This window comes from Tursiops truncatus, chromosome 20 (genome assembly GCF_011762595.2).
Source record: "Tursiops truncatus isolate mTurTru1 chromosome 20, mTurTru1.mat.Y, whole genome shotgun sequence".
Classification (NCBI taxonomy): Eukaryota; Metazoa; Chordata; class Mammalia; order Artiodactyla; family Delphinidae; genus Tursiops; species Tursiops truncatus.
In genome coordinates this window covers 37,375,303-37,400,441 of record NC_047053.1, presented here as the reverse complement: position 1 = coordinate 37,400,441, position 25,139 = coordinate 37,375,303, and the positions used below count along the sequence as shown (strand labels likewise).

Here is a 25,139-nt window from a genome sequence, read left to right as displayed (position 1 = left end):
GGGTGGGGTAGGGAAAGACCTCCCAGCAGTTAAAAAGGCATGTTCAAGGACCTTGGGAGAGGAAGGAGTGAAGGAATTGTCTGCAGGTGGAAGGTCAGTGTGGCTGGGGTTTGGCAAGGGGAGAAGAGCTGGGTCTAGAGAAGCTTTTTAGGCCCAGTAAAACATTTGTCTACTAAGCCCAGGTACAGTGCTAGGTAGTGGGGATTCAGAAATGAGAGGCAATTCCTGCCCCGAGAAACTCACTGTGTAGTGACTGAAAGGAATGAGGGCACGAGGAATAGACAAGAAGTAAAATTTAAGTTCTACTTTCAAGGAGCATGGTTTATATCTTTGTGGCAATAAGCATGTGGCAAATAAAGATTTATTCTTATTAAATTTACACTGCTGTGCCTGCTCATCTGAACTGCAGTTACCTGCTGGAATGGCTTTGGAGGATGTTTGCATATCATTTTTGAAATATGGGGAAAGTCTGAGACTAAAGAACCAGTGGAAATCCATTGCTTAATATCCTTACAGCAAACTAGGTAAAATCCAACTTTTCAGCAGTTATTCTCAAGGGTGTGTATGGAAAAAAAGAACATTGAAAAAAAAATGCAGCCTTAACTATTTTAAGAACTTCCACCCAATGCTAGCACAATTGTATTTTAGCCTGGCTCTTGTTCCAGTGGCCACGAACTTATCGGCATTACTCCAGCTTTCTCTTTGGGAGGATTTACTGATACAAGAGATATGACTACACATTCTTTGTGATTTGTAGTGTAGAGTATTAGCTAAACTGCTTGTTTTCACTATGATTACAAAAAAGATACAATCAATTGTGAACACCTTTGGGATCCTAAAGATAATTAACAGCATCCGATGATCTGACTGCTGCAAACAAGTTTTTCTTAATCCAGAATCTCCCAGATCTTCAAAAATATTGGAATTGCTCAAGAAAAATATTTCTGAAATTAAAAAGAAAATTAGGACATGTAAATTAAGTGTACCGGGCTAGCTTGGGACATTGTTACAAATACCCAACATTTTTTTCCACCTAGTATCTCAAGAAAGCGAGTATTTTAATAAAATATTCCCGATAACAGTATTTTCGAAGAGCTAGTCTTTTAGTAAAGAGAGCTGGGGATTTAAATTTGCAAACTGCTTAAAAGCCAAAACGAAAGTGCCAATTTTCGCAGAGGAGCCGAACACTTCCAACTAGCAAACTCCATACCTACGGCCGAGAAGCCTAAGACAATTGAGAGAGAAGGAAGGGTGGGGAGAATCTCGCGAGTAGCAACGTATTAACCATTTTTCGCGATATTTGGTGCCCAACCCTTTTCCTCTCTCTCGCAGGATCACGGTTAATCTCGCGATCTTTCGGAAGTTCTGTTGCGGAAGATGGCGGCGGCCGCGAGCACCCTTCTCTTCTTGCCGCCGGGGACTTCAGACTGAGCCTTCCCGGGAAGAGTGGGGACTGCAGGCGCCCTGCGTCCCGGGAGCCCGAACCAACTTGGTTCCTCTGTTAGTGGTGAGGAGGGGCATATCCTCTTGTGTAGGACTCAGGCCCTTCCCGCTGTCAGGATGAAGGCTCAGGGGGAAACCGAGGGTGAGTGACTGAGGGGAAAAGCAGGGGGCGGGACACAGCTGGGGGAGCCAATCTCTGAGAGGAGCTGGGGGGCAGATGCTTCCGCGGGGGCCACTCTCCCGAGGGCTCAGAGTCTAGGAGGCGGGATGTGTGTGAGTTTTAGATTCCGACTGCCTTCCTTGGTGATGGAGAGCTTTGACTTTGGGGAGATGGGGGCTCCCAACTTATGTTAAGGTTTCCTGCTTAGCTAGGGGCAATCATTTGGGCCTCAGGGCATTTTTAGCCTAAAGGGATGGGAGACGCGGCGAGTGAATGTAAAACTTGCTCCTTCCAGAAGAGAAGTGTGAATGATGACATAAAAACAGTAATACAGCGCTGTATGTCAAAGTACTGGAGAATGTTTTCGCGTGAATGAAATGATTAGGTACTTATGGTATTAAAAGCCAGCAGTTCTCAAGAATGTCACAGTGTTCACATCTTGTGCTATTGTATATTCTAAAAATGCGTTGAATTTCAATCTTTCAATGTCTGAACTAATTCAGAACTGCTGAAAAACAACTTTCTGTGTAACCTTACATAGATTCTCTGACGTTCCACTTTACAGTTTAAATGCTTCCTTAGCATTTTGGACATAGTTCTGTTGATACAGCTCACTATTATATACTTGTCTTCTCCAATGTGCTCTGAGCTATGTAGATCAGGATCTTGCCTTACTCATCATTATACAGTCCCTGGCACATAATAGTTGCTCAAAAAATGTTTCATTAGAGCATTTTTGTAAAGATATTTATCATCAGGCTTCTTAAGGGAAAGAAGGGGGGGTGTGTTTTGAAGGGGAGGAAGAAAAAAGGTATACTTCTTGGTGCAGAGGAATGACAAGTGTAAAATGGAAACTAGATGAGGCAGTTTTGTCTAGTTTGCTCACTGCTGTATCTCCATCATGTAAAATAGTGCCTGAGTGAATGAGTCTTGAAAGTGGGAATTGTCAGACATTTCTCCAGAACTATAAATTGGCTGAAACAAACCAAAAAACAGTTTTCCAGAAGATGAAGGCATTGGAGGGAGGAGTTGAATCTTGATTTAGAAGATGTCACTACCTCAACTCAGATTGCTGACATTCTATACATCTTTCAATGGCACCTTTTCTGTAACATCCCCACAACTAATTACAAACTTTTCCTCCTTTGAATTTCAGTAGTAATGTGTCTCTGTTTTTAAGAACAAATCTCATTTTGCTTTGTGTGACGGTTATTTTCACGTAACTTACCCACACCCCCTCACAGGTGTCATCTCAGGCATATTGTATTTTTACACTGCCAGTGGTCTCCAGCACAGGTCCTTGCTCGTGCTAAGCAGTTACAAGAATTACAGGAGTGTTGGAGGGTGTAGGAGGTTCCTTCACACACTATCCAGGAGCCATTCTTTTCTGCCTTTCTCTTAACTTTTCTGGAAACTCATCCTTTAGTCATTGACATCTTCCTTGTTCATATAGTTTGAGTTTAAATAGGAAAAATCTGAATGGCAAATAAAGCCTGTTTTCTTGATAATACTTATAAATTGATCTCTTAAAATTATGTGAAAAAATTAAAGTCTGTATTTTCACTTTGAAAACCAACTAACCGTAGTTAGGCCATGTTCAAATGTGTGCTCTGCATATATCATATAAGGGATTTCACGAATACCATGAAATTATTTTGTCACTAAATGGTAGTCTTGATCCTTAAACAGCATTAGAGATGGTTCTTTTTTTGGTTCTCATTAAGTTTGAATAGAAAGCAGTCCCCTTCTATGGTGTTTGTTAGACTAGACCCACAATTGTATGTGTCTTCTTGTCATTAAAAACAAATTCTTCATATGTTTTGAAGTAAATCATATTGGAAAATATTTTAACTGAGCTCTTACCAGGATGAAGTATGGGAGTTTTGTTTGCAAGAAAAATTGTGGAAGGTCTTGAAAGAACAGTTGCTAATGATGTTTTCTGATTTATATCTTAGAGTCGGAAAAGCTGAGTAAGATGAGTTCTCTCTTGGAACGGCTCCATGCAAAATTTAACCAAAATAGACCTTGGAGTGAAACCATTAAGCTTGTGCGTCAAGTCATGGTGAGGATTGTGGTGAAGTGGATAAAGTGTTGTGCTTAGATAATTATTTAATAAGCTAAGCTCCCTGTGTAGGCTTTTTCTAACTAGTTATTATGGTGTGTCTTCAGTTTTATTTCTCATAAAATCATAAGCACATGATGGCTTTCAACTTTTAAGAGTCTACCTAAGAAGGAGGTATATTTATAGAATTGTGTTAATTGTGAGTTATAGTACACTGGGGTACTTTAGGCAAAGTGCTAAGAAATACACCTATAAAAGATACACCTGATAGGGAGTTCCCTGGTGGCCTAGTGGTTAGGATTCCTGGCTTTCACTACCGTGGCCCAGGTTCAGTCCCTGGTTGGGGAACTGAGATTCCACAAGGACCACAGTGCCGCCAAAAAAAAAAAAAAAAAGATACACATGACAGACTGATATAGAGAGACATTTATTTTTCACTTCCTGTCAAGCTCCTTGATTCTAATGTGCTAATACTGTCACTGTATCTTTTCTGCTAGTTGAGTTTGCAATTCATTTTTAATTAACTTCACCTGTTTACTCTGTGGCCCTCTTTCTCTACAGTACTACTTCTCCTTTCTGAGTCATTCACCAGTATGGGGAGCCCTTAGTTAGGTGGAATACAGGGAGTGGGGTGAGGGTAGAGGCTGGATGTTAAAAGTTCATCCATATGAATCCAGTGGTAGTAAAATGTTACACGAGTACTTTTTTATGACTTGACCTGGGCAATGGTTATATGTCTGTGTTCACTTTGTAATAATTAACGATCTCTTCACTTCAGATTCATATACTTTTCTGTATACATGTTATACTCAGTGAAAGTACCCCTCTACCAAACCTTACACCGGGTCCAGTGTAAGTTCAGTTTAATAGATTTATTAGAGCTTAAAATGATCATATCAGTATATAGCCTAGTAAAAAAACTGAATTTGCTGTCAAAAAACCTGTATTTTAGTCTTGACTCCAGTACTTCTACCTAAGTGACCTTGGACAGATTATTTGTTCTTTCTGATCCTCAGTTTCCTCATCTGGAAAGTAGAGACACACAACACCAGTTTTTTGCTGTAGGGATCAAATGAGATAATGGACACCAAAGTGTCATGCTGCTAAAAGATTTCTATAACTAAGTTCTACAGATATCTTCTGGCTCAGGATTGTGTACATAAAAGAGGTTTTTTGTTTTTTTTTAGAAGTCTTAAAGAATGGCAATTTTTCCAGTCTGGGAATTCAGAGGTTGTCATTTTTATACTATAAGGCAGCCATATTCTAGTTTGAAATATGGTCTATAAGTGATATTGTCATTAGGGAGACATTATGACATAGAGGGATTCCAGGTGGCTACTAAGACCCTCTTTTGGGTTACCAGTTCTTGGTTTGGTCACCATAGCTTCCATTGTCTACTTCTCACTTTTGCAGATTCAGAAACCTACTTTTATTGGTACGTAAAAGATTTTGAAGAGTTTTCAACAACTGACATACTAACAAAATTTCAGTAGATTAACGGGGAAATCAGAATGCCAGTTTATTAATTTACAGCAGAGTGTTTGTCTTTCCAGCTACCAAAGTACTGGTATCCATTGTCCTTGCAATGGACAAGGTCCTTGTATATTCAAGGTACAAAGGGAGCTAGATTATTAATTAGTCAGATATTTGTGAGGGTGGAATTAGAGCCAAGAGAGATGGATTTAGGGCGTGGAAAAGTCTGAAAAACTATCCTTGTATCATAAAACTGTTCATACTTCTGGGGACTAGAATGTTGTGCAAAGAGAAACTTCTTCCCTGGATATGTTTAGAAAAACTATGCTAAATTTTTTGCTCTTTGGCTTTTTCTGGACTACGTATCCTGTTTCTTAGAGTCAATCTAGTTTGACTAAGGTCTGGCTGTATTTCTTAGATTACATGCATATCACCTTATTAGATTTGGGAATTGTCCCATCTGAGCCACCCCATTTAAGTTACTGAATCTTAGGATGTAGTCACTTCTACAGGAGGCTGATCTCATTTATTACATTTTGATTCTTCCTAATTTTTCCCTGAAAGTTATCTTACTTTAGATCTGGAAATACCTTTGGTATAGGCTTTTTTTTTTTTTTGGCCATGCTATGCAGCATGTGGGATCTTAGAGATCGAACCCACGTCCCCGGCGTTGGAAGTGCAGAGTCTTAACCACTGGACTGCCAGGGAAGTCCTAGATCTGGAAATACCTTTTTCTGCTTTCATGGATATGGATATGCCTGTATCCATGTATATTAACCTTTCCTCTTTTGGATGGATGGACAGACTAACAGTTAAAAATCTATAGATTATCTAGAATATATAGAAAATATAGAGTATATAGACTATACCATAATATATAGACTATCCTGAAATGTTATTTCTGGGATAATGTGTATGTTTACCCAAAACACTGTTGGCTTTGTTAGTTTTTACCTGAAATGTTTTCCTTCTTAATACAGGAGAAGAGGGTTGTGATGAGTTCTGGAGGGCACCAACATTTGGTCAGCTGCTTGGAGACGCTGCAGAAAGCTCTCAAAGGTTTGTAAACATCTTTGAAATATGCTAATTTCTTTAAAAAAAAACCCAGTTTAGGAAAGACTATTTTATACTTACACTAGAAATATAAATTTGAGATAGGTCAACCGTTCTATGCTAGGTGTTGTTCTTGCTTTCATTATGGAGTTGAGATGAGCTCTTACCTGAACTTTTGAAACATTTATTTTTTATCCCATTTTGGAGGTTGGTAGAAACTCAAAAGATAATTGATGGAGGGTAGCTATAAGATTGCAGATAGCAGGGGAAAGTTTTTTTCCTTCACATGTTCTCTCCTAATTAACTCAATAAGAAGATGGACTTTTTGACTCTAAGAGATTTTTACAGTGTTTATAAAGAATGTTTTCAGGCAAGCAAACATAAAATTCAAATCATGAACTTGATTATTCAAGCTTATAATTAGTACTTCTGTCTGTTTTTGAAGGAAAATGAAAGTAAAAACAGATTTTACTCTGATTATCACAAATGAACCTGATTCAGCTGAATATTGTTTTTTTTTAAATTGTGGTAAAATGTATATAACAAAATTTACCATTTTAACCATTTTTAATTGTACAGTTCAGTGGCATTAAGTGCATTCACATTGTTGTGTAACCATCACCACCATCCATCTCCAGAACTTTTTCATCTTCCCAACTGGAACTCTGAACGCATTAAACAGTAACTTGTCATTTCCCCTCTTCCCAGCTCCTGGTAACCACCATTCTATATTCTGACTCTAACAATTTGACTACTCTAGATACCTCATATAAGTGTAATCATACAGTATTTGTTCTTTTGTGATTGGCTTATTTCACTTAGCATAATATCTTCAAGGTTCATCCATTTTATAGCATATATCAGAATTTCCTTCCTTTTTAGGAAAGCTGAATAATATTTTATTGTATGTATACATTATATGTAAATAAAATAACATTTTGTTTATACATTCATTCATTGATGGACACTTAGGTTGTTTCTATCTTTTGGCTATTGTAAATAATGCCACTGTGAACATAGAATATTTGTTTCTATGCTGGTTTTGATGTTAATCTTCCTTATTCTAGCATTAGCAGATAAATGTGTCTTTTTTTTAGCCGCACTGATCGGCATGTAGGATCTTAGATCCCTGACCAGCAATTGAACCTGCGACCCCTTCAGTGGAAGCGCGTAGTCTTAACCACTGGACCTCCAGGGAAGTCCCTAAGTGTGTCTTCTTTAAATTAAAGATAACGTGTCCCAAATGAGTAATGAAAAAGAGAGACGAGAAAGGTGCAATCATTTTTTTCAAATAGATCTTTTTTTTGATCCTTATTACTGCTTAGGCCACAGCTAAGCCTTACCAATGAACTTTATGCGCATTATAAGCATTTGAACTATTGAATATGTTTCTGGCTTTGGAAGGATAGATATACTCTTGAGATGTTTCTGACTCTGAAGAATACAATTTATTTGGAACATCTTTTGTGATTTCCTTTTTTCACCCTTTTGTAGTAACATCTTTACCAGCAATGACTGACCGTTTGGAGTCTATAGCAAGACAGAATGGGTAAGTAGTCTATCTGTAGGCAGAAATGTTTAACTTAGTGTTGACTTTGGGTGGCTTTATTTATGTGTCTTCTATTAATTTTTGTTTTGATTTGTTCCTGCTAGACTGGGCTCTCATCTCAGTGCCAGTGGCACTGAATGTTACATCACGTCAGATATGTTCTATGTGGAAGTGCAGTTAGATCCTGCAGGACAGCTTTGTGATGTAAAAGTGGCTCACCATGGGGAGAATCCTGTGGTATGTGTTGTTGATATTTCACTGGAATCTGTGGGGTTTACTTAGGGACATTAATTTTAAAAGGAATTGTTGGGGTTTGAAATAGCTTGGGTTTAGGTTTTTTTCATGAGCCACTATAGAGATGATGTGATGGGCTACAACATCAGTAGCTGTAGAGTGGAATTTAGTATAATCTGGGTCCATCTCTGACATCATCCAGAGGCTTTGACAAAAGGAAACACCAGAGGAACCCTTTCCATTTCATATCAACAAACATGAGCCGCAATTGAACAATAGTTTCTGGGGATACAAATAATTTAAAGTTCCTACCTCAAAGAACTTATAATCAAGAAGGACAGATAATCTTGTACATAACTAATGTCTCTGAAAAACCCTGTAATAGAGAGGAATGTAAAATGTGTATAACCAGACAGTTGAATATGGATTCCAAGGATGGCTTTAAAGAGAGGTCCTAATGTTTTAAACAAGCAGCTGAAAGTTGATTCCTTTATAAGCTATTTCATATATATTTTAATCTTTAATTTCCTGACCCAACCCATGGTTTACCAAGTAGGAAGAAGATATTTTTGATATCTTAATATAAGAATCTTCTATAGTTTTAATGTTTTTTTATAAAGCATGTGTTATTAATAAAAGAGAAAAACTTTTGATGTCTTCAAGTGTCTTAAAGTAGTTTAAAGTTTTAACATAATTTCTTTAATTTCAGAGCTGTCCAGAGCTTGTACAGCAGCTAAGGTGAGCAGATGACATTTATATTCCCTGATACTGGCAGACAGTGCTATTCTTTTTTTTTTTTTTAATTGCTTTTTTAAATTTTTGGCTGTGTTGGGTCCTTGTTGCTGCGCGTGGGCTTTCTCTAGTTGTGGCGAGCAGGGTCTACTCTTGTTGTGGTGTGCGGGCTTCTATTGCGGTGGCTTCTCTTGTTGTGGAGCATGGGGTCTAGGTGCGCGGGCTTCAGTAGTTGTGGCATGCATTCACAGTAGTTGTAGCTCGCGGGCTCAGTAGTTGTGGCACACGGGCTTAGTTGCTTTGCGGCATGTGCGATCCTCCCGGACTGGGGCATGAACCCGTGTCCCCTGCATTGGCAGGCGGACTCTCAACCACTGCGCCACCAGGGAAGCCCGACAGTGCTATTCTTTATAGCTAAGTTTTGAGGATGATAGGAAGTTACTTTCCTGAGGAACAAATTTATTTTCTTGGGTCAAGATTTTTCACAGTCTGTACTTGTTCACTTTCAGAATTGACTTAGCTTGATTTTTTTTTTACCCTATTCCGTCTATCCCAGGGTTTCTCAACCTTGACAGTATTGAAATTTGGTTTGGGAAATTCATTGCTGTAGGGGGATGCTCAGATCATTGTTGGATGTTTAACAGCATCCCTGGTCTCTCCCAACTAGTTGCAATATCTCCTGAATTATGATAATCAAAAATATCTCCAGGTATTGTCAGGTGTCCTCTGGAGGGCAAAATCACTCCTGGTTGAGAACTACTGAGCTAACCTTAGGAATTCTGTGTGGAACAAAAATAAATAGAACCTAATTATTGAATCAAAGAAAGCTTGAGAAATTTGAGTCTATACCATGAAAAGAACTTTTTTTCACTTCAACTTTGAGAAAAATTATTTTCTACTTAAGGTATATGGGTCCCATTATAGTAAAGTGCTAGGCTTGAAGACAGTCTCTTTTAGTAATTGATGTTTTTTGCCATTGGCTTATCTTTTCTCTTTGAATTGAGTGGAAATTTTCATGCTTAAATTTAAACCCAGAGTTAACTCTCTGGGAATTTGAGAAAGTCATTACATCTATTTTATATTTTAAATTATAGTGAAGTTATCAGATATCACATGGAGGCGTCTTAGAAAGGGTGTTAATATTGAGGAAATAAGTTTTACACTCAGTCTTCTCAATGATCAGTTTAATGTCCTTATAGCCAAATACACCAGATTTGAACGAGCTTTGAAAAATTGCAGTGTAACATAAAAAATAACATTTTATGATTTCATTAACTCAATAAGTCTAGCAAAGTTGTATTACCAGAATAGTCCAGGAAAAAAATATGTCTGGCTCTAATGTGGAGTAGGAGACCATACCAATTTATGAACTGATGGTGTTCTAAAGTTAATTTGTAGGCATGTTTTAAAGTGGGAACCTTAGGAAGAATATTGGTCTTTACCTGGTATTTTTTTTTTTAAATTAATTTATTTTTGGCTGCATTGGGTCTTCGTTGCTGCGCGTGGGCTTTCTCTAGTTGCGGCTAGCGGGGGCTACTCTTCGTTGTGGTGTACGGGCTTCTTGTTGCGATGGCTTCTCTTGTTGTGGAGCATGGGCCCTAGGTGCCCAGGCTTCAGTAGTTGTGGCTCGTGGGATCTAGAGTTCAGGCTCAGTAGTTGTGGTGCAAGGGCTTAGTTGCTCCGCTGCATGTGGGATCTTCCTGAACCAGGGCTCAAACCCATGTCCCCTGCATTGGCAGGTGGATTCTTAACCACTGCGCCACCAGGGAAGTCCTACCTGGTATTTTTGATCACTTTGTATAGATGGTAATTTTAAGGTAGGGAATATATTTTGCTGCTGCTCTTGCTTCCTTTTAATGTCTTCATGGCACTTTGGGCAGTAAGTGGTCAATAAATGCCCGACCAAGTATCTGACGTTGTCAGAGCAGTACAGCTTTCAAGGGACATTTTTTTTTGTTTTTAAGTTTGAAATAGATGTAGAGAGTTAGAATTGTCGAGTTATGTTGGATTCCTGTCCACAAAACCTTATTTGACTAAGAAACCATGCCTGAATATTAGGCTCTAGGAAGCCAGGGGTTCATGGTAGTAGTTACTTTTTCCTGGGGTAAAGCTAGTCATAGGAACATTTTGGAATATGTGGTTTGCCTCCACAGTACCCATTCCCCTTTTCCTTAGGTCTCCCATCTCTCTCCTAGTGTTCATTTTCCTTCTTTGCTCTTATGTTGCCGTATACATGAAAAGTGTTCTATCTGTATACATGAAAAGTGTTCTATCTTCCCAATTTATTTATTTCCATTTTCTCTCCAAAAGTTTTTTTTCCTCATGACATCCAATCATCTCACTTACAGATTAAGAGGAGAAGAAGTGATTTATTTAAACCAAGTCTCATTACTTAAGAGCGAATTACTATATGAGTTATCGGGTCTTTTTGACTATCTTTTATACTGCTTATTAGCACCTCCTTCAGAAAAATGGGGCAGAGAAAGGGATACACTGCATTTTCTTTTCCTACTTTTGATTGATTCTAGAAAACTTTGGGGGAAAAAGAGTAAAGTAAATTATTAAGATTAGTTTTATATAGCCATGATTTTTGGCACTTTGCTGATAAGACTGAATAGTAATTGTATGTTTTATTCTCTTCCCTCTCCCCTGAACTTCTTATAGGGAAAAAAATTTTGATGAATTTTCTAAGCACCTTAAGGGTCTTGTTAATCTTTATAACCTTCCAGGGGACAAGTAAGTATTTTTATTTTTTTGCTTTTTTTGGAAAAATTAGTATAAATCTATAAACCATTTTGTACTTAGAAATTTGCCAAGTCTTCGGCCCTAGCTCATTTGTGATTTCTACTCATACTGACAATGTATAGCTCAGCTTCCAGCTTAATGTCTTTTAAAGGTATATTAAATAAACAAATATCTGCATTAATGGATTATAGTGCTAGAAGATAATCCTTGAGATGTCTTCAACATACTGATTTCTAGGCTGAAAGAAATTGTTATGGAACTGGGTTGCCACTTTTATTTTTTAACCTACCTGGGATTCTGTATACCTGCTTGGCTCTTTTAAGTAGAGATAAAAGTTAGCTTTGGTAGATCAGTAATGATTTTTTAACATTTTAAAGTTTTATTTTGTTTTTTAAATAGATATCTTAGTTGCCTCCAAGGTAGACTTGCTCTCTAGGCTTTCATGTTTGTGTGTGTGTGTACATATATTTGTCAACTATTTAATTCTTGTTTTCTTTATTTACTTTCTAGCAAACTAAAGACTAAAATGTACTTGGCTCTCCAATCCTTAGAACAGGATCTATCTAAAATGGCAGTTATGTATTGGTAAGACTGGCTAAAGTGTCAATTCTGTTTGACCTTGTTCTTAAAGTTTTTCGTCTATGGGGTTACTAGGCTCTTATTTTTCTAAATATATATTATAGATGTATGTTACTATGCATCTGTGTTTTACCTGTATTGTACATCTTGTCCATATCCTTTCAGTTCCCAAATGATTGCATTCCATTTTCTGAGTATCAGTATCCCTAAGTTGTTGGTTGGTATTCCTTAGGTTTTTTATTTTTTTAAATTTTTTTAAAATTTTTATTTCTTAGGTTTTATCAGAAGACTTGTCAAACCTGGCCCCCCTTTTTTTTTTTTTTTTTTTTTTTTTTGCGGTATGCGGGCCTCTCACTGTCGTGGCCTCTCCCATTGCGGAGCACAGGCTCCAGATGCGCAGGCTCAGCAGCCATGGCTCACGGGCCCAGCCGCTCCGCGGCATGTGGGATCTTCCCGGACTGGGGCACGAACCCGTGTCCCCTGCATCGGCAGGCGGACTCTCAACCACTGCACCACCAGGGAAGCCCTGGCTTCCCTTCTGATAAATAATAGTATAGTTGTAATTTTTGTTCACCATATTACATACATATTACATACAATACATGTATTACATAATACATACATGTATTCTTAGAAATAATCCCTTCACTTTGAAGTTGAAATACAATTGTTAAATGCCCAGGTACAACATAGAGTCATTAGGATAGAATTATAATATGTTTAAGAGCTGAACTCATTATCACATTGTACACTAATACCTTCAGGGCTTAAATATAAGCAAACATAGATCATTTGTCTTGCAGGAAAGCAACCAATGCTGGTCCCTTGGATAAGATTCTTCATGGAAGTGTTGGCTATCTCACTCCAAGAAGTGGGGGTATGTGATTCTATTTTACCTGTTTAGAAAAATGTCTAATTTTAGTTGAGGGGTTATTACAATTTCACCTTGGGTTTATAAGCAGAAGGTGAAAATTACCAGTCATTTGTGTTTCTGGTTTTTTTTAATTGAAATATAGTTGATTTACAGTGTTATATTGGTTTCTGGTATAGAGCAAAGTGATTCAGTTATATATATGTGTGTATATGTTTTTTTTTCTTTTGCACATTCTTTTCTATAATAGTTTATTACAAGGTATTATGTATGGTACAACAGTAGGACCCTGTTGTTTATTTTATTTATAGTAGTTTGTATATGCCAATTCCAAACTACCAATTTATCCCTCTCTCATTTGTGTATTTTTTTTAATGGTTTCTAAGGTGTCAACACCTGCCCTCCCCTAGTTTTGTTTTTAAAATTGTGAAGTAAATTGTTGCTGCTAGAATCAATATTTATGCTTCTGTCATATTTCATAAGCTGCTTTGGATCATTAGTCCTCATATCTGAAACTCTTTTCTTGTATATAGGTTTATAGGAATGGGAATGTTTTTCTTTATTTGTAATTTACCTGATAAAAAAGTAGTGATAAGTTTTATTTTGCATAGGTCATTTGATGAACTTGAAGTATTATGCTTCTCCTTCTGACCTGCTGGATGATAAGACTACATCCCCTATCATTTTGCATGAGAATAATGGTAAGACTTTCACTGTAAATTAACTGAAGGTTTTGCTCAGTGTTTAAAAAATATTTTCAAAAATTTGAATGCCGGGCTTCCCTGGTGGCGCAGTGGTTGAAAGTCCGCCTGCCGATGCAGGGGACACGGGTTCGCGCCCCGGTCTGGGAAGATCCCACATGCCGCGGAGAGGCTGGGTCCGTGAGCCATGGCCTCTGAGCCTGCGCGTCCGGAGCCTGTGCTCCGCAACGGGAGAGGCCACAACAGTGAGAGGCCCGCGTACTGCAAAAAATAAAAAAAAAAAAAAAAAAAAATGTGAATGCCCAGGCCTGCCTGTACTTTCTGGTTTGCTACTCCCAAATAAATCTGCCATCCCTACCAAAGTTTTCCATTTCTACCAGAGTTTGCATCTGATACATACACATACACTCCTACAGATACACATATCTATATGTACACATACATACATAATAATAAAAACTTAATAATTCCTTTTGAATAAGTAAATGAGTGAATAAAAAAATGTAAACCATCTGACTTGAAATAATTCCCTTTAATCATTACTTTAAAGGTAAAGAAATTAGCCAACTTACTAAAGAACTAAAATAATGGATCTTACTTTGAATTTGTACTTTTTTTTTGGCTGCACAGCACGGCTTGATGGGATCTTAGACCAGGGATTGAACCCTTGCCCTTGGCAGTGAAAGCCCGAAGTCCTAACAACTGGACCACCAGAGAATTCCCTATATTTGCACGTTAATAGACTAAAACATAATGAGAAATGGCCTAATACCTCATTTGGTCCCCTTTTAACTTCAATCATTGACTATCCTATAATCATAATTCTACTTAAATGCTTTCTGAAGTTGGAGAAAATAAGTAAATATTGGTAATGAGCCTTTAAAATTTTTTTTTCCTTTGACTGCATTGTTTCCTGTATTTTGTTTTATTTACTGACAGAAATATTGGTTGGTTAGAAAGATAACTTGTAGTGTTTCTGAGTTATATAGGTATTATAGTATCTGACAAACAAATTAGGGCTGACAAATTTTACAGAAGTTAGCTTTTAGCTTTTTTTTTTAATGTTAAGATACTTATAATTTTTTCTTTTTTTTAAAAAATAAATTTATTTTTTTATTTGCTTTTATTTTTGGCTGTGTTGGGTCTTCATTGCTGTGCGCAGGCTTTCTCTAGTTGCGGTGAGCCGGGGCCACTCTTTGTTGTGCTGTGTGGGCTTCTCATTGTCATGGCTTCTCTTGTTGCGGAGCACGGGCTCTAGGCACACGGGCTTCAGTAGTTGTGGCACATGGGCTCAGTAGTTGTGGCTCACAGGCTCTAGAGCACAGGCTCAGTAGTTGGGGCACATGGGCTTAGTTGCTCCGCAGCATGTGGGATCTTCCAGGGCCAGGGATTGAACCCATGTTCCCTGCATTGGCAGGCGGATTCTTAACCACTGTGCCACCAGGGAAACTCAAGATCCTTATAATTCGTGTTACTTTGGAGAATACCATTTTTCTTTCCTTTTCTCAGTTCCTCGATCTTTGGGCATGAATGCATCAGTGACAATCGAAGGAACATCTGCTATGTATAAACTCCCAATTGCACCATTAATTATGGGGTCACATCCAGTTGACAACAAATGGTAAGTTAAATATAATTGTAGGTTAGCAATGTCCATTTATTTCAACCTTAAGCCCAGTAAGAAATGGGTATTACTTTGACTTGGCTCTTCCCCCAGTGGACTTTCTAGAGATGGGCTTTTTGTTTTACCCATTTAATTTCTCTTTTTAATATCTGCATGTTCCTCTTTGAAGTCTGCTCATAGAACACATTCTTATCCTGAGAGAGAAAGAAGAGAACTGTGCTACTTGCACTGGTTTAATGATTGCTCTATGGGATTTTCCTATGGGACTTTATGTTGATTTAGAGCTATACTGAAGTAATAACTAGAGAACGTGCCTCAGGATAGATGTTTGGTAAGATACTCTAGGGTTAACAAACAGAATATTTTGGAATTGGGGGAAGGAAGTTCAAAGAGTGAACTTTTGATAGGTTTTGTGAGTAGGTGGTTATATGATACAGACATGTCTAAGAATGAGTGTTTAGATTTTTCATTTTCACATCATTCAAAATCCCAATCCTCCACCTTTTCTTTTTTTTTGAAGGACTCCCTCCTTCTCCTCAATCACCAGTGCCAACAGTGTTGATCTTCCTGCCTGTTTCTTCTTGAAATTTCCCCAGCCAATCCCAGTATCTAGAGCATTTGTTCAGAAACTTCAGAACTGCACAGGTGAGTTTTAGGAAGCATCAGGAGCTAATAATTGTTATAAAAGTGAAAAGCAAACTTCACATTCAGATTATCTTAGACCTTTCAGTCTTGGCCTCAAAAAACCACTGATGGGTATAGATGTCATGGTGCTTTTGCTTATTAGTAAGTACTTTTTGAATAAATGGGCGAATGAAGTAGAACTCATGAAGGGAAAACTGAGCTGTCAACGTTTGCATCTCACTGTGATCATTGTATTGATCTTTGTTTTTCTAGGAATTCCATTGTTTGAAACCCAACCAACTTATGTACCCCTTTATGAACTGATCACTCAATTTGAGCTGTCAAAGGACCCTGACCCTATACCTTTGAATCACAACATGCGATTTTATGCTGTAAGTAAGTCCTTATGAATTGTTGTAGATTATGTTTGGACCCAAGATCAGAATCTTCCTTTTATAGGATAACTGAGGTCAGATGATGTTCTTTTGGACCGCTGGATCATGTCCTATTTCCTCAGTCAGGCAGGAAATTACAGAAATCTGTGAAACATACTGAAGGAAAAGCATGAGCTTCCAAGTCAGGAAACAACGTACATTTCATTATTGAAATTTCAGGTGAAAGTGTCTTAATGGTATTCTGAACTTTTACAAGCACATAAGTAGGTATTAAGAGTTATTGCTGTTTAATTCTTTCAAGTGCCATGAGCTTATAATCTGCAAAGTATTTAATGGAGAAGAAAGTACTGGAATGAATAAATTAAGGAGCGTTTTAAAACCACATCTGGACTTGAATTTATTTGAATGTTTGACAGTCTGGAGTAAGTAATAGTTCCCAAATTCTGGCTCTGTTATAACTATATAGGGTGTTATTAAAAATATAGATTTTGCACTTGTGGTCCAGGGACCTCTCTTATACAGATTTCTGAGGTAATTTTTATATTAGCTAGATTAGGAAACCATTAGCGGAACATTTACAAAGAAGGGGTCTTTTCAGCCAAGCGAGTATTTGGCATTTAACATTAGCTGACCAAAGAACTGACTGTGGAGCTTTAATATTCAGCAAGAAATTGCTGATTTTTGAGGAGTAGGGTTTTTTTAAGGATAGTTTGTGGTTGGAGTACAGTGGGTGAGTAAATAGCATTCGTTTCCTTTGTTCTTTTTGCCCAGGCTCTTCCAGGTCAGCAGCATTGCTATTTCCTCAACAAAGATGCTCCTCTTCCAGATGGTAGAAGTCTACAGGGAACCCTTGTTAGCAAAATCACCTTTCAGCACCCTGGCCGGGTTCCTCTTATCCTGAATCTGATCAGACACCAAGTGGCCTATAACACCCTAATTGGAAGCTGTGTCAAAAGAACTATTCTGAAAGAAGGTACTGCCTTTCCTTTTGATATACTTACTGGTAAATGGAAACTGATTACTCTAGTAGTTCTCTAATTTTGTGGCCCATCATATCACCTGTGGAGCTTTTAAAACTACATACATTTGGTTTTCATACTCAAATGAACTTAATGTGGGAGAAGTTGGGAATCTAGTTCAAGCTCCATGAATAATTTTGATGGAACCAGTCTGTAAATTGGCATTTGGAAACCACTGGATTTTGTTGCAATGGACTTACTCTTGTTCTGCATGCAGCAATATAATTGGGTACCTAAGGGCCTGAACCTTGCAACAGATATATAAGGTAGAATTTGGGATTCTGCAGGAAGAGAGGAGTTCTTGATATCTAAATTTTAGGTTGTTAGGACAGTGGTTCCCACATTTTAGTCCTGAGTATATTTCCTCTCCCCATTCTTTGGAGAACTTAATCATATAGCTTAAAAAGGGATGAGACCTGTGCCCTTCTCTTTTTTCTCCCAGGATGCTGGAATGCTGATGTTTTTCAAACAGTTTGCTATTAGAAATCTTGATACGAATTTTGGCTTCTCTAGTTAACCATAGTTAATTTTTTACTTTAGTTGTAAAGCACTTCAGTGATAGAGCTGTATCAGCACAAATGGTAGGCAAGAAGAAATGGAAGGTAAATCAGGAGACATCTTTTATGGGAATAAGAATTTCTTTAGAAATGAGAAATTTTAGAAAGTTGGAGTAATGACACAGAGCATGTGCAAGTGTCCTTATGACCCTTCTATTTCACATATTTCAATCCTAGGAGAATTTTCCACATAGCTTCACGGTATTTAAAAATGAGTTTTTGTGAGGTAGTTATGAAGTTAGTCCTACAGAGATGCATGCTTTTTCCCAAGAAAGTATATAATCCTTGTCTCTGGGCTGTCAGCCTGTTTGGCTTAGAAACCAATGATAGAGAGAGAGAGAGAGAGAGAGAGAGAGAGAGAGAGAGAGAGAGAGAGAGAGAGAGAGAGAGAGAGAGAGAGAGAGAGAGAGAGAGAGTGTGTGTGTGTGTGTGTGTGTGTGTGTGTGTGTGTGTGTGTTGGGATTAAGTGCCTTCATTTTAGAAAACTGAAGTTTAGTTACTTATTTGTTTTGGAGTATTCGTAACATACACTGGTAGATTCCTTGGAATCTGATACCTTCAGTCACCTGTGGGTGACATAGTAGGTTTTGTGTATTAAAAAAATGTGTGTGGGATTTAGTTTCCAATGAGGGAGAGAAAATTTCATAGTTAATAATTACCATTTACATGTCTCAAGTCTTTTATTTGGTTGATTATTTTATGATCCTTTTCTTTGCCTTTTAGATTCTCCTGGGCTACTCCAATTTGAAGTGTGTCCCCTCTCAGAATCCCGTTTCAGCGTATCTTTTCAGCACCCTGTGAATGACTCCCTGGTGTGTGGTGAGTTATGTGGGTGGCTAGCACCTCTCTCAGGGCAGCAGTTTGGTCCCTTTATCTTTTTTGGAAAGTCAGAAACTGAAGCTGACTCTATCTTAAATGCCTCCTATATATTTTGTCTTTCAGTGGTAATGGATGTGCAGGACTCAACACATGTGAGCTGTAAACTCTACAAGGGGCTGTCAGATGCACTCATCTGCACAGATGACTTCATTGCCAAAGTTGTTCAAAGGTAGCACTGGCCCTTTTCCATCAGAGTCCCATTAAGAGGTGTATAAGGAATGTTGTTTTCAGTATTAGAGTGAATTGGAAATTTAGTAGGAAAGCATTTAGTCACTGCTTTGAATTCACCCTTCTCTGCTTTTGCATCAGAAGCAATATGAGCTTTTGGTTTTATAAATCTCATTATGAGAGTAATAGGAAGTAAGGTAGGTAACTTCAGGCCCCGCATTAGGGTTCTTTTATGAGGGAGAGAGCTGAAATAAGATGTAGATCTTTTTCCACTTTTTCCTCTGTGTCATTTTTTTTAAAACACATACAATGTGTCACGTGGCAGTATGTGGGAAGATCCTTAAGCCAGTCAGCTTTCCATAAACATTAATATGTAATTTCAAGATTTTTTTGGAGTAGGTACCAGTGGTCTGTTTAGTAAATAAATTTTATTGGAACACAATAAAACATACCTGTAAGTGAACACATCTTTTCATTTACATATTGTTTATGGTGGCTTTTGAGCTAAGATGGCAGAGTAGTTGGACAGAAACCATATGATCTTTGAAAGTCTAAAACATTACTATCTGGTCCTTTAAGAAAGGTTGCTGACATATTCTAGAGCAAAATATTTTCAAACATGTTTATAAACATAAATTTATCTGTAACATCAAAAGTGCTTTGCTTTAAAATAAAAAAGATTTACTGCCAGTGGTAGCACTTTTCATAGTATAGCTTTGGGGTGATCTAAGCCATTAAAGTTTAGAACTTGATGGGTCAAGAGGTTTTTCTAATGATTCATCAATTAAGATAAATTATATATACCATTAATCACATGTAAAGCCCAAAAGGACGGCATTTTCTTACTAAGTTCATTATTACCAGTTTTATTTTAGTTCAGTATGATGTCTAATTATTTGGACTCTTGTTTATGGTTGGTTTATTTGGTGGCACTTCAAAAGAGGTTGATGATTGCCTTTGGTCCAGATTGTTTTGTTTTTTTTGGGGGGGCTGTGCTGTGAGGCTTGCGGGATCTCAGTTCCCCAACTAGGGATTGAATCCGTGCCCCCTGCAGTGGAAGCAGGGAGTCCTAACCACTGGACCACCAGGGAATTCCATCCAGATTCTTTTTATTTTTAATTTTTTTTTGGCTGCGTTGGGTCTTTGTCACTGCACGCAGACTCTCTCTAGTTGCAGTGAGCGGGGGCCACTCTTCGTTGCGGTGCGTGGGCTTCTCATTGCGGTGGCTTCTCCTGTTGCGGAGCATGGGCTCTAGGCGCACGGGCTTCAGTAGTTGCGGCACATGGGCTCCAGAGCACAGGCTCGGTAGTTGTGGCACACGGGCTTAGTTGCTCTGCGACGTGTGGGATCTTCCCGGACGAGGGCTTGAACCCGTGTCCCCTGCATTGGCAGGTGGATTCTTAACCACTGCACCACCAGGGAAGCCCCCAGATTCTTTTAGAATGAGTTTACCCAAAGCTCTGGCATTTCATAGAACTGCTCCTGCCTTGCGGGTTATTTGCCTTGCCTGAAAGCTGCTTATTGTAAACCTTTTGGCATATGTAAGTCTCAGGCAAAATTAAAGCCTGTTTTCCCAAATAAAAAATTGGTTTCATTAGCAGCTAGTGCAATATTAACTTTGTTTTTTCCATCTTATTTTACAGATGTATGTCCATCCCTGTGACGATGAGGGCTATTCGGAGGAAAGCTGAAACCATTCAGGCCGACACTCCAGCACTGTCCCTCATTGCAGAGACAGTTGAAGACATGGTGAAAAAGAACCTGCCCCCGGCTAGCAGCCCAGGGTATGGCATGACCACAGGCAACAACCCAATGAGTGGTACCACTACACCAACCAACACCTTTCCGGGGGGTCCCATTACCACCTTGTTTAATATGAGCATGAGCATCAAAGATCGGCATGAGTCGGTGGGCCATGGGGAGGACTTCAGCAAGGTATCTCAGAACCCAATTCTTACCAGTTTGTTGCAAATCACAGGGAACGGGGGGTCTACCATTGGCTCGAGTCCGACCCCTCCTCATCACACGCCGCCACCTGTCTCTTCGATGGCCGGCAACACCAAGAACCACCCGATGCTCATGAACCTTCTTAAAGATAATCCTGCCCAGGATTTCTCAACCCTTTATGGAAGCAGCCCTTTAGAAAGGCAGAACTCCTCTTCCGGCTCACCCCGGATGGAAATGTGCTCGGGAAGCAACAAGGCAAAGAAGAAGAAGTCATCAAGATTACCACCTGACAAACCCAAGCACCAGACTGAAGATGACTTTCAGAGGGAGCTATTTTCAATGGATGTTGACTCACAGAACCCTATCTTTGATGTCAACATGACAGCTGACACGCTGGATACGCCACACATCACTCCAGCTCCAAGCCAGTGTAGCACTCCCCCAACAACTTACCCACAACCAGTACCTCATCCCCAATCCAGTATTCAAAGGATGGTCCGACTATCCAGTTCAGACAGCATTGGCCCGGATGTAACTGATATCCTTTCAGACATTGCAGAAGAAGCTTCTAAGCTTCCCAGCACTAGTGACGATTGTCCACCCATTGGCACCCCTGTTCGAGATTCTTCAAGCTCTGGGCATTCTCAGAGTGCCCTCTTTGACCCTGATGTCTTTCAAGCCAATAATAATGAAAATCCATACACTGATCCAGCTGACCTTATTGCAGATGCTGCTGGAAGCCCCAGTAGTGACTCTCCTACCAATCATTTTTTTCCTGATGGAGTAGATTTCAATCCTGATTTGTTGAACAGCCAGAGCCAAAGTGGTTTTGGAGAAGAATATTTTGATGAAAGCAGCCAAAGTGGAGATAATGATGATTTCAAAGGATTTACATCTCAGGCACTAAATACTTTGGGGGTGCCAATGCTTGGAGGTGATAATGGGGAGACTAAGTTTAAAGGCAATAGCCAAGCTGACACAGTTGATTTCAGTATAATAGCAGTGGCTGGTAAGGCTTTGGGTCCTACAGATCTTATGGAGCATCACAGTGGTAGCCAGAGTCCTTTATTGACCACTGGGGACTTAGGGAAAGAAAAGACTCAAAAGAGAGTAAAGGAAGGCAATGGCACCAGTAGCAGTAGTCTATCAGGGCCAGGATTAGACAGCAAACCAGGGAAGCGCAGTCGAACCCCTTCTAATGATGGCAAAAGCAAAGATAAGCCTCCAAAACGGAAGAAGGCAGACACTGAGGGGAAGTCTCCATCTCACAGTTGTTCTAACCGACCTTTCACCCCACCTACTAGTACAGGTGGATCCAAATCTCCAGGCAGTTCAGGAAGATCTCAGACTCCCCCAGGTGTTGCCACACCACCCATTCCCAAAATCACTATTCAGATTCCTAAGGGAACCGTGATGGTGGGCAAGCCCTCCTCTCACAGTCAGTATACCAGCAGTGGTTCTGTGTCTTCCTCAGGAAGTAAAAGCCACCATAGCCATTCTTCCTCGTCTTCTGCTTCCAACTCAGGCAAGATGAAAAGCAGTAAATCAGAAGGTTCATCAAGTTCCAAGTTAAGTAGCAGTATATATTCTAGCCAGGGGTCTTCGGGATCTAGCCAGTCCAAAAATTCATCCCAGTCTGGGGGAAAGCCTGGCTCCTCTCCTATTACCAAGCATGGACTGAGCAGTGGCTCCAGCAGCACCAAGATGAAACCTCAAGGGAAGCCATCATCACTTATGAATCCTTCTTTGAGTAAACCAAACATATCCCCTTCCCATTCAAGGCCACCTGGAGGCTCTGATAAGCTTGCCTCTCCAATGAAGCCTGTTCCTGGGACTCCCCCATCCTCTAAAGCCAAGTCTCCTATCAGTTCAGGTTCTGGTGGTTCTCACATGTCTGGAACTAGTTCAAGCACTGGCATGAAGTCATCTTCAGGGTTAGGATCTTCAGGCTCATTGTCTCAGAAAACTCCCCCATCATCTAACTCTTGTACAGCATCTTCCTCTTCCTTTTCCTCAAGTGGCTCTTCCATGTCATCCTCTCAGAACCAGCATGGGAGTTCCAAAGGGAAATCTCCCAGCAGAAATAAGAAGCCGTCCTTAACAGCTGTCATAGATAAACTGAAGCATGGGGTTGTCACCAGTGGCCCTGGGGGTGAAGACCCAATGGACGGCCAGGTGGGGGTGAGCACAAATTCTTCTAGCCATCCTGTGTCCTCCAAACATAACATGTCAGGAGGAGAGTTCCAGGGCAAGCGTGAGAAAAGTGATAAAGACAAATCAAAGGTTTCCACCTTGGGGGGCTCAGTGGATTCATCTAAGAAGACCTCAGAGTCAAAAAATGTGGGGAGCACGGGTGTGGCAAAAATTATCATCAGCAAGCATGATGGGGGATCCCCCAGCATTAAAGCCAAAGTGACTTTGCAGAAACCTGGGGAAAGTAGTGGAGAAGGGCTGAGGCCTCAGATGGCCTCCTCCAAAAACTATGGCTCTCCACTCATCAGTGGTTCCACTCCAAAGCATGAGCGTGGCTCTCCCAGTCATAGTAAGTCACCAGCATATACCCCCCAGAATCTGGACAGTGAGAGTGAGTCAGGCTCCTCCATAGCAGAGAAGTCTTATCAGAACAGTCCCAGCTCAGATGATGGCATCCGACCTCTTCCAGAGTACAGCACAGAGAAGCATAAGAAGCACAAAAAAGAAAAGAAGAAAGTAAAAGACAAAGATAGGGACCGGGACCGGGACAAAGACCGAGACAAGAAAAAATCTCATAGCATCAAGCCAGAGAGTTGGTCTAAATCACCCATCTCTTCAGACCAGTCCTTGTCTATGACAAGTAACACAATCTTATCTACAGACAGGCCCTCAAGGCTTAGCCCTGACTTTATGATTGGGGAGGAAGATGACGATCTTATGGATGTGGCCCTGATTGGCAACTAGGAACCTTACTTTTTAAAGCAAAAACCATGGCCAGAGAAAAACTAAGTGTATAGGCAAATCACCATAAGGAGTGAGACAGGTCTGATTTTGTGTTTTAAGAATCTTAAATGGCATGGCTTTGACACCAAGTGGGGTGAATTTAGAAAGGCATAGCCAGACCCTACTAAAGAGACCATAGGGTTTGATTCTGGTTACCACGAATCACTTGTTCCTTTGCCAGAAAAAAAAAAAAAAAGTTAAAATACTTGCTTATGAAAGGGAGGGGGTGGGAAGGGCTTAGGGAGAGGGAAGGGTGGGAACCAGTTTTGTGGGAAATATTCATATATATTTTTTCTCCCTTTTTCCATTTTTAGGCCATGTTTTAAACACATTTTAGTGCATGTATTTGAAGGGCTGGGCAGAAAATGAAAAAGCAATACATTCCTTGATGCATTTGCATGAAGGTTGTTCACCTTTGTTTGGGTAGTTGTCCATTTGAGGCGTGGGCAAATGAAGGACTTTGGTCATTTTGGACACTTAAGTAATGTTTGGTGTCTGTTTCTTAGGAGTGATTGGGGAGGGAAGATGATTTTAGCTATTTATTTGTAATATTTCAATCCTTTATCTGTTTGCTTTTATACAGTGTTTTTTTCTAATTCTATGAGGTTCAGGGTTCAAAATGATGGGAGGTGGAAGAACGAGGCTTATTTGGTGGTAGGGAGCTTGGAGCTTGTGCTGGTACTGCAGTATCAAGCTGAAGCAGATTAGTCAGAGTCCACCTTTGGAGTTACGTAGAAAACCAAAATGGTATTTTTGTTTTAGGAGGTTTTTCATATGGTTCAGACATCATAGGAATATTAAGAGATATCTTTCTGTGGAGGTATTGATTTATAGTTTCTTTTTCCTTTAAAGAAAGCTGGGCTGGCTTTTTGGGATGTAAACGTGTTTTCAGATGCAGTGAGGTTTAAAAGTGGGACAGCCTCTTTGATCCAGTGGCATGAAAACCAGTACAGAATTAATAGTTCTCCTATTTCTACAATGTGCCAAAAGTCCACATCCCAGCATTTTGTTAGTAGGAGAACTGATGCCATTCCTGAGAGCTGGGCTCCTTGTTTCCCTTCATCACAAGGATAAGGAGTCCAGACTTTAATTATTCCATTGTATGCTCCCTTAGATAAAACAGTAAAAAATTTGCAGCCATAGTTCACTTAAAACAGTTCCAAGCTCACTTGAAGTAATGCGGGGGGGGCCTGGAATGCTAGGTGGGTATGAAGATAAACCCTTGCTACTATGTAGCAACACAATTGGACCTTTTTGGAGGAACAGGTCTGAGTCTGGATTCTGGGGGACATCAATAAGAAGCCCTTCTCATAAATATAGAAATCCAGGAGACCATTTGAGTGCAACA

At 39.5% G+C, this 25,139-nt stretch overlaps 1 protein-coding gene across 3 annotated transcripts; it reads left to right on the top strand.

Annotated features, from left to right (window-relative positions):
• The first annotated feature begins 1,357 nt into the window (after positions 1-1,357).
• Positions 1,358-24,949, top strand: MED1 (mediator complex subunit 1). 3 transcript variants are annotated; one of them, XM_019924986.3, is made up of 17 exons: positions 1,358-1,507; positions 3,559-3,665; positions 6,119-6,197; positions 7,686-7,740; positions 7,845-7,977; positions 8,684-8,712; positions 11,371-11,442; positions 11,962-12,036; positions 12,834-12,907; positions 13,513-13,602; positions 15,112-15,223; positions 15,747-15,871; positions 16,124-16,242; positions 17,017-17,218; positions 18,545-18,640; positions 18,764-18,869; positions 20,512-24,949. In XM_019924986.3, exons 2-17 carry the CDS (start codon positions 3,579-3,581, stop codon positions 23,750-23,752), a joined length of 4,695 nt encoding a protein of 1,564 aa, XP_019780545.1. In that variant the 5' UTR covers positions 1,358-1,507; positions 3,559-3,578; the 3' UTR covers positions 23,753-24,949. The 3 variants fall into 3 exon arrangements, with proteins under 3 accessions (XP_019780545.1, XP_019780544.1, XP_033703447.1); XM_019924985.3 differs by having other exon boundaries at positions 1,358-1,585; XM_033847556.2 differs by lacking the exon at positions 3,559-3,665 and having other exon boundaries at positions 1,358-1,585.
• The last annotated feature ends 190 nt before the right edge of the window (positions 24,950-25,139 follow it).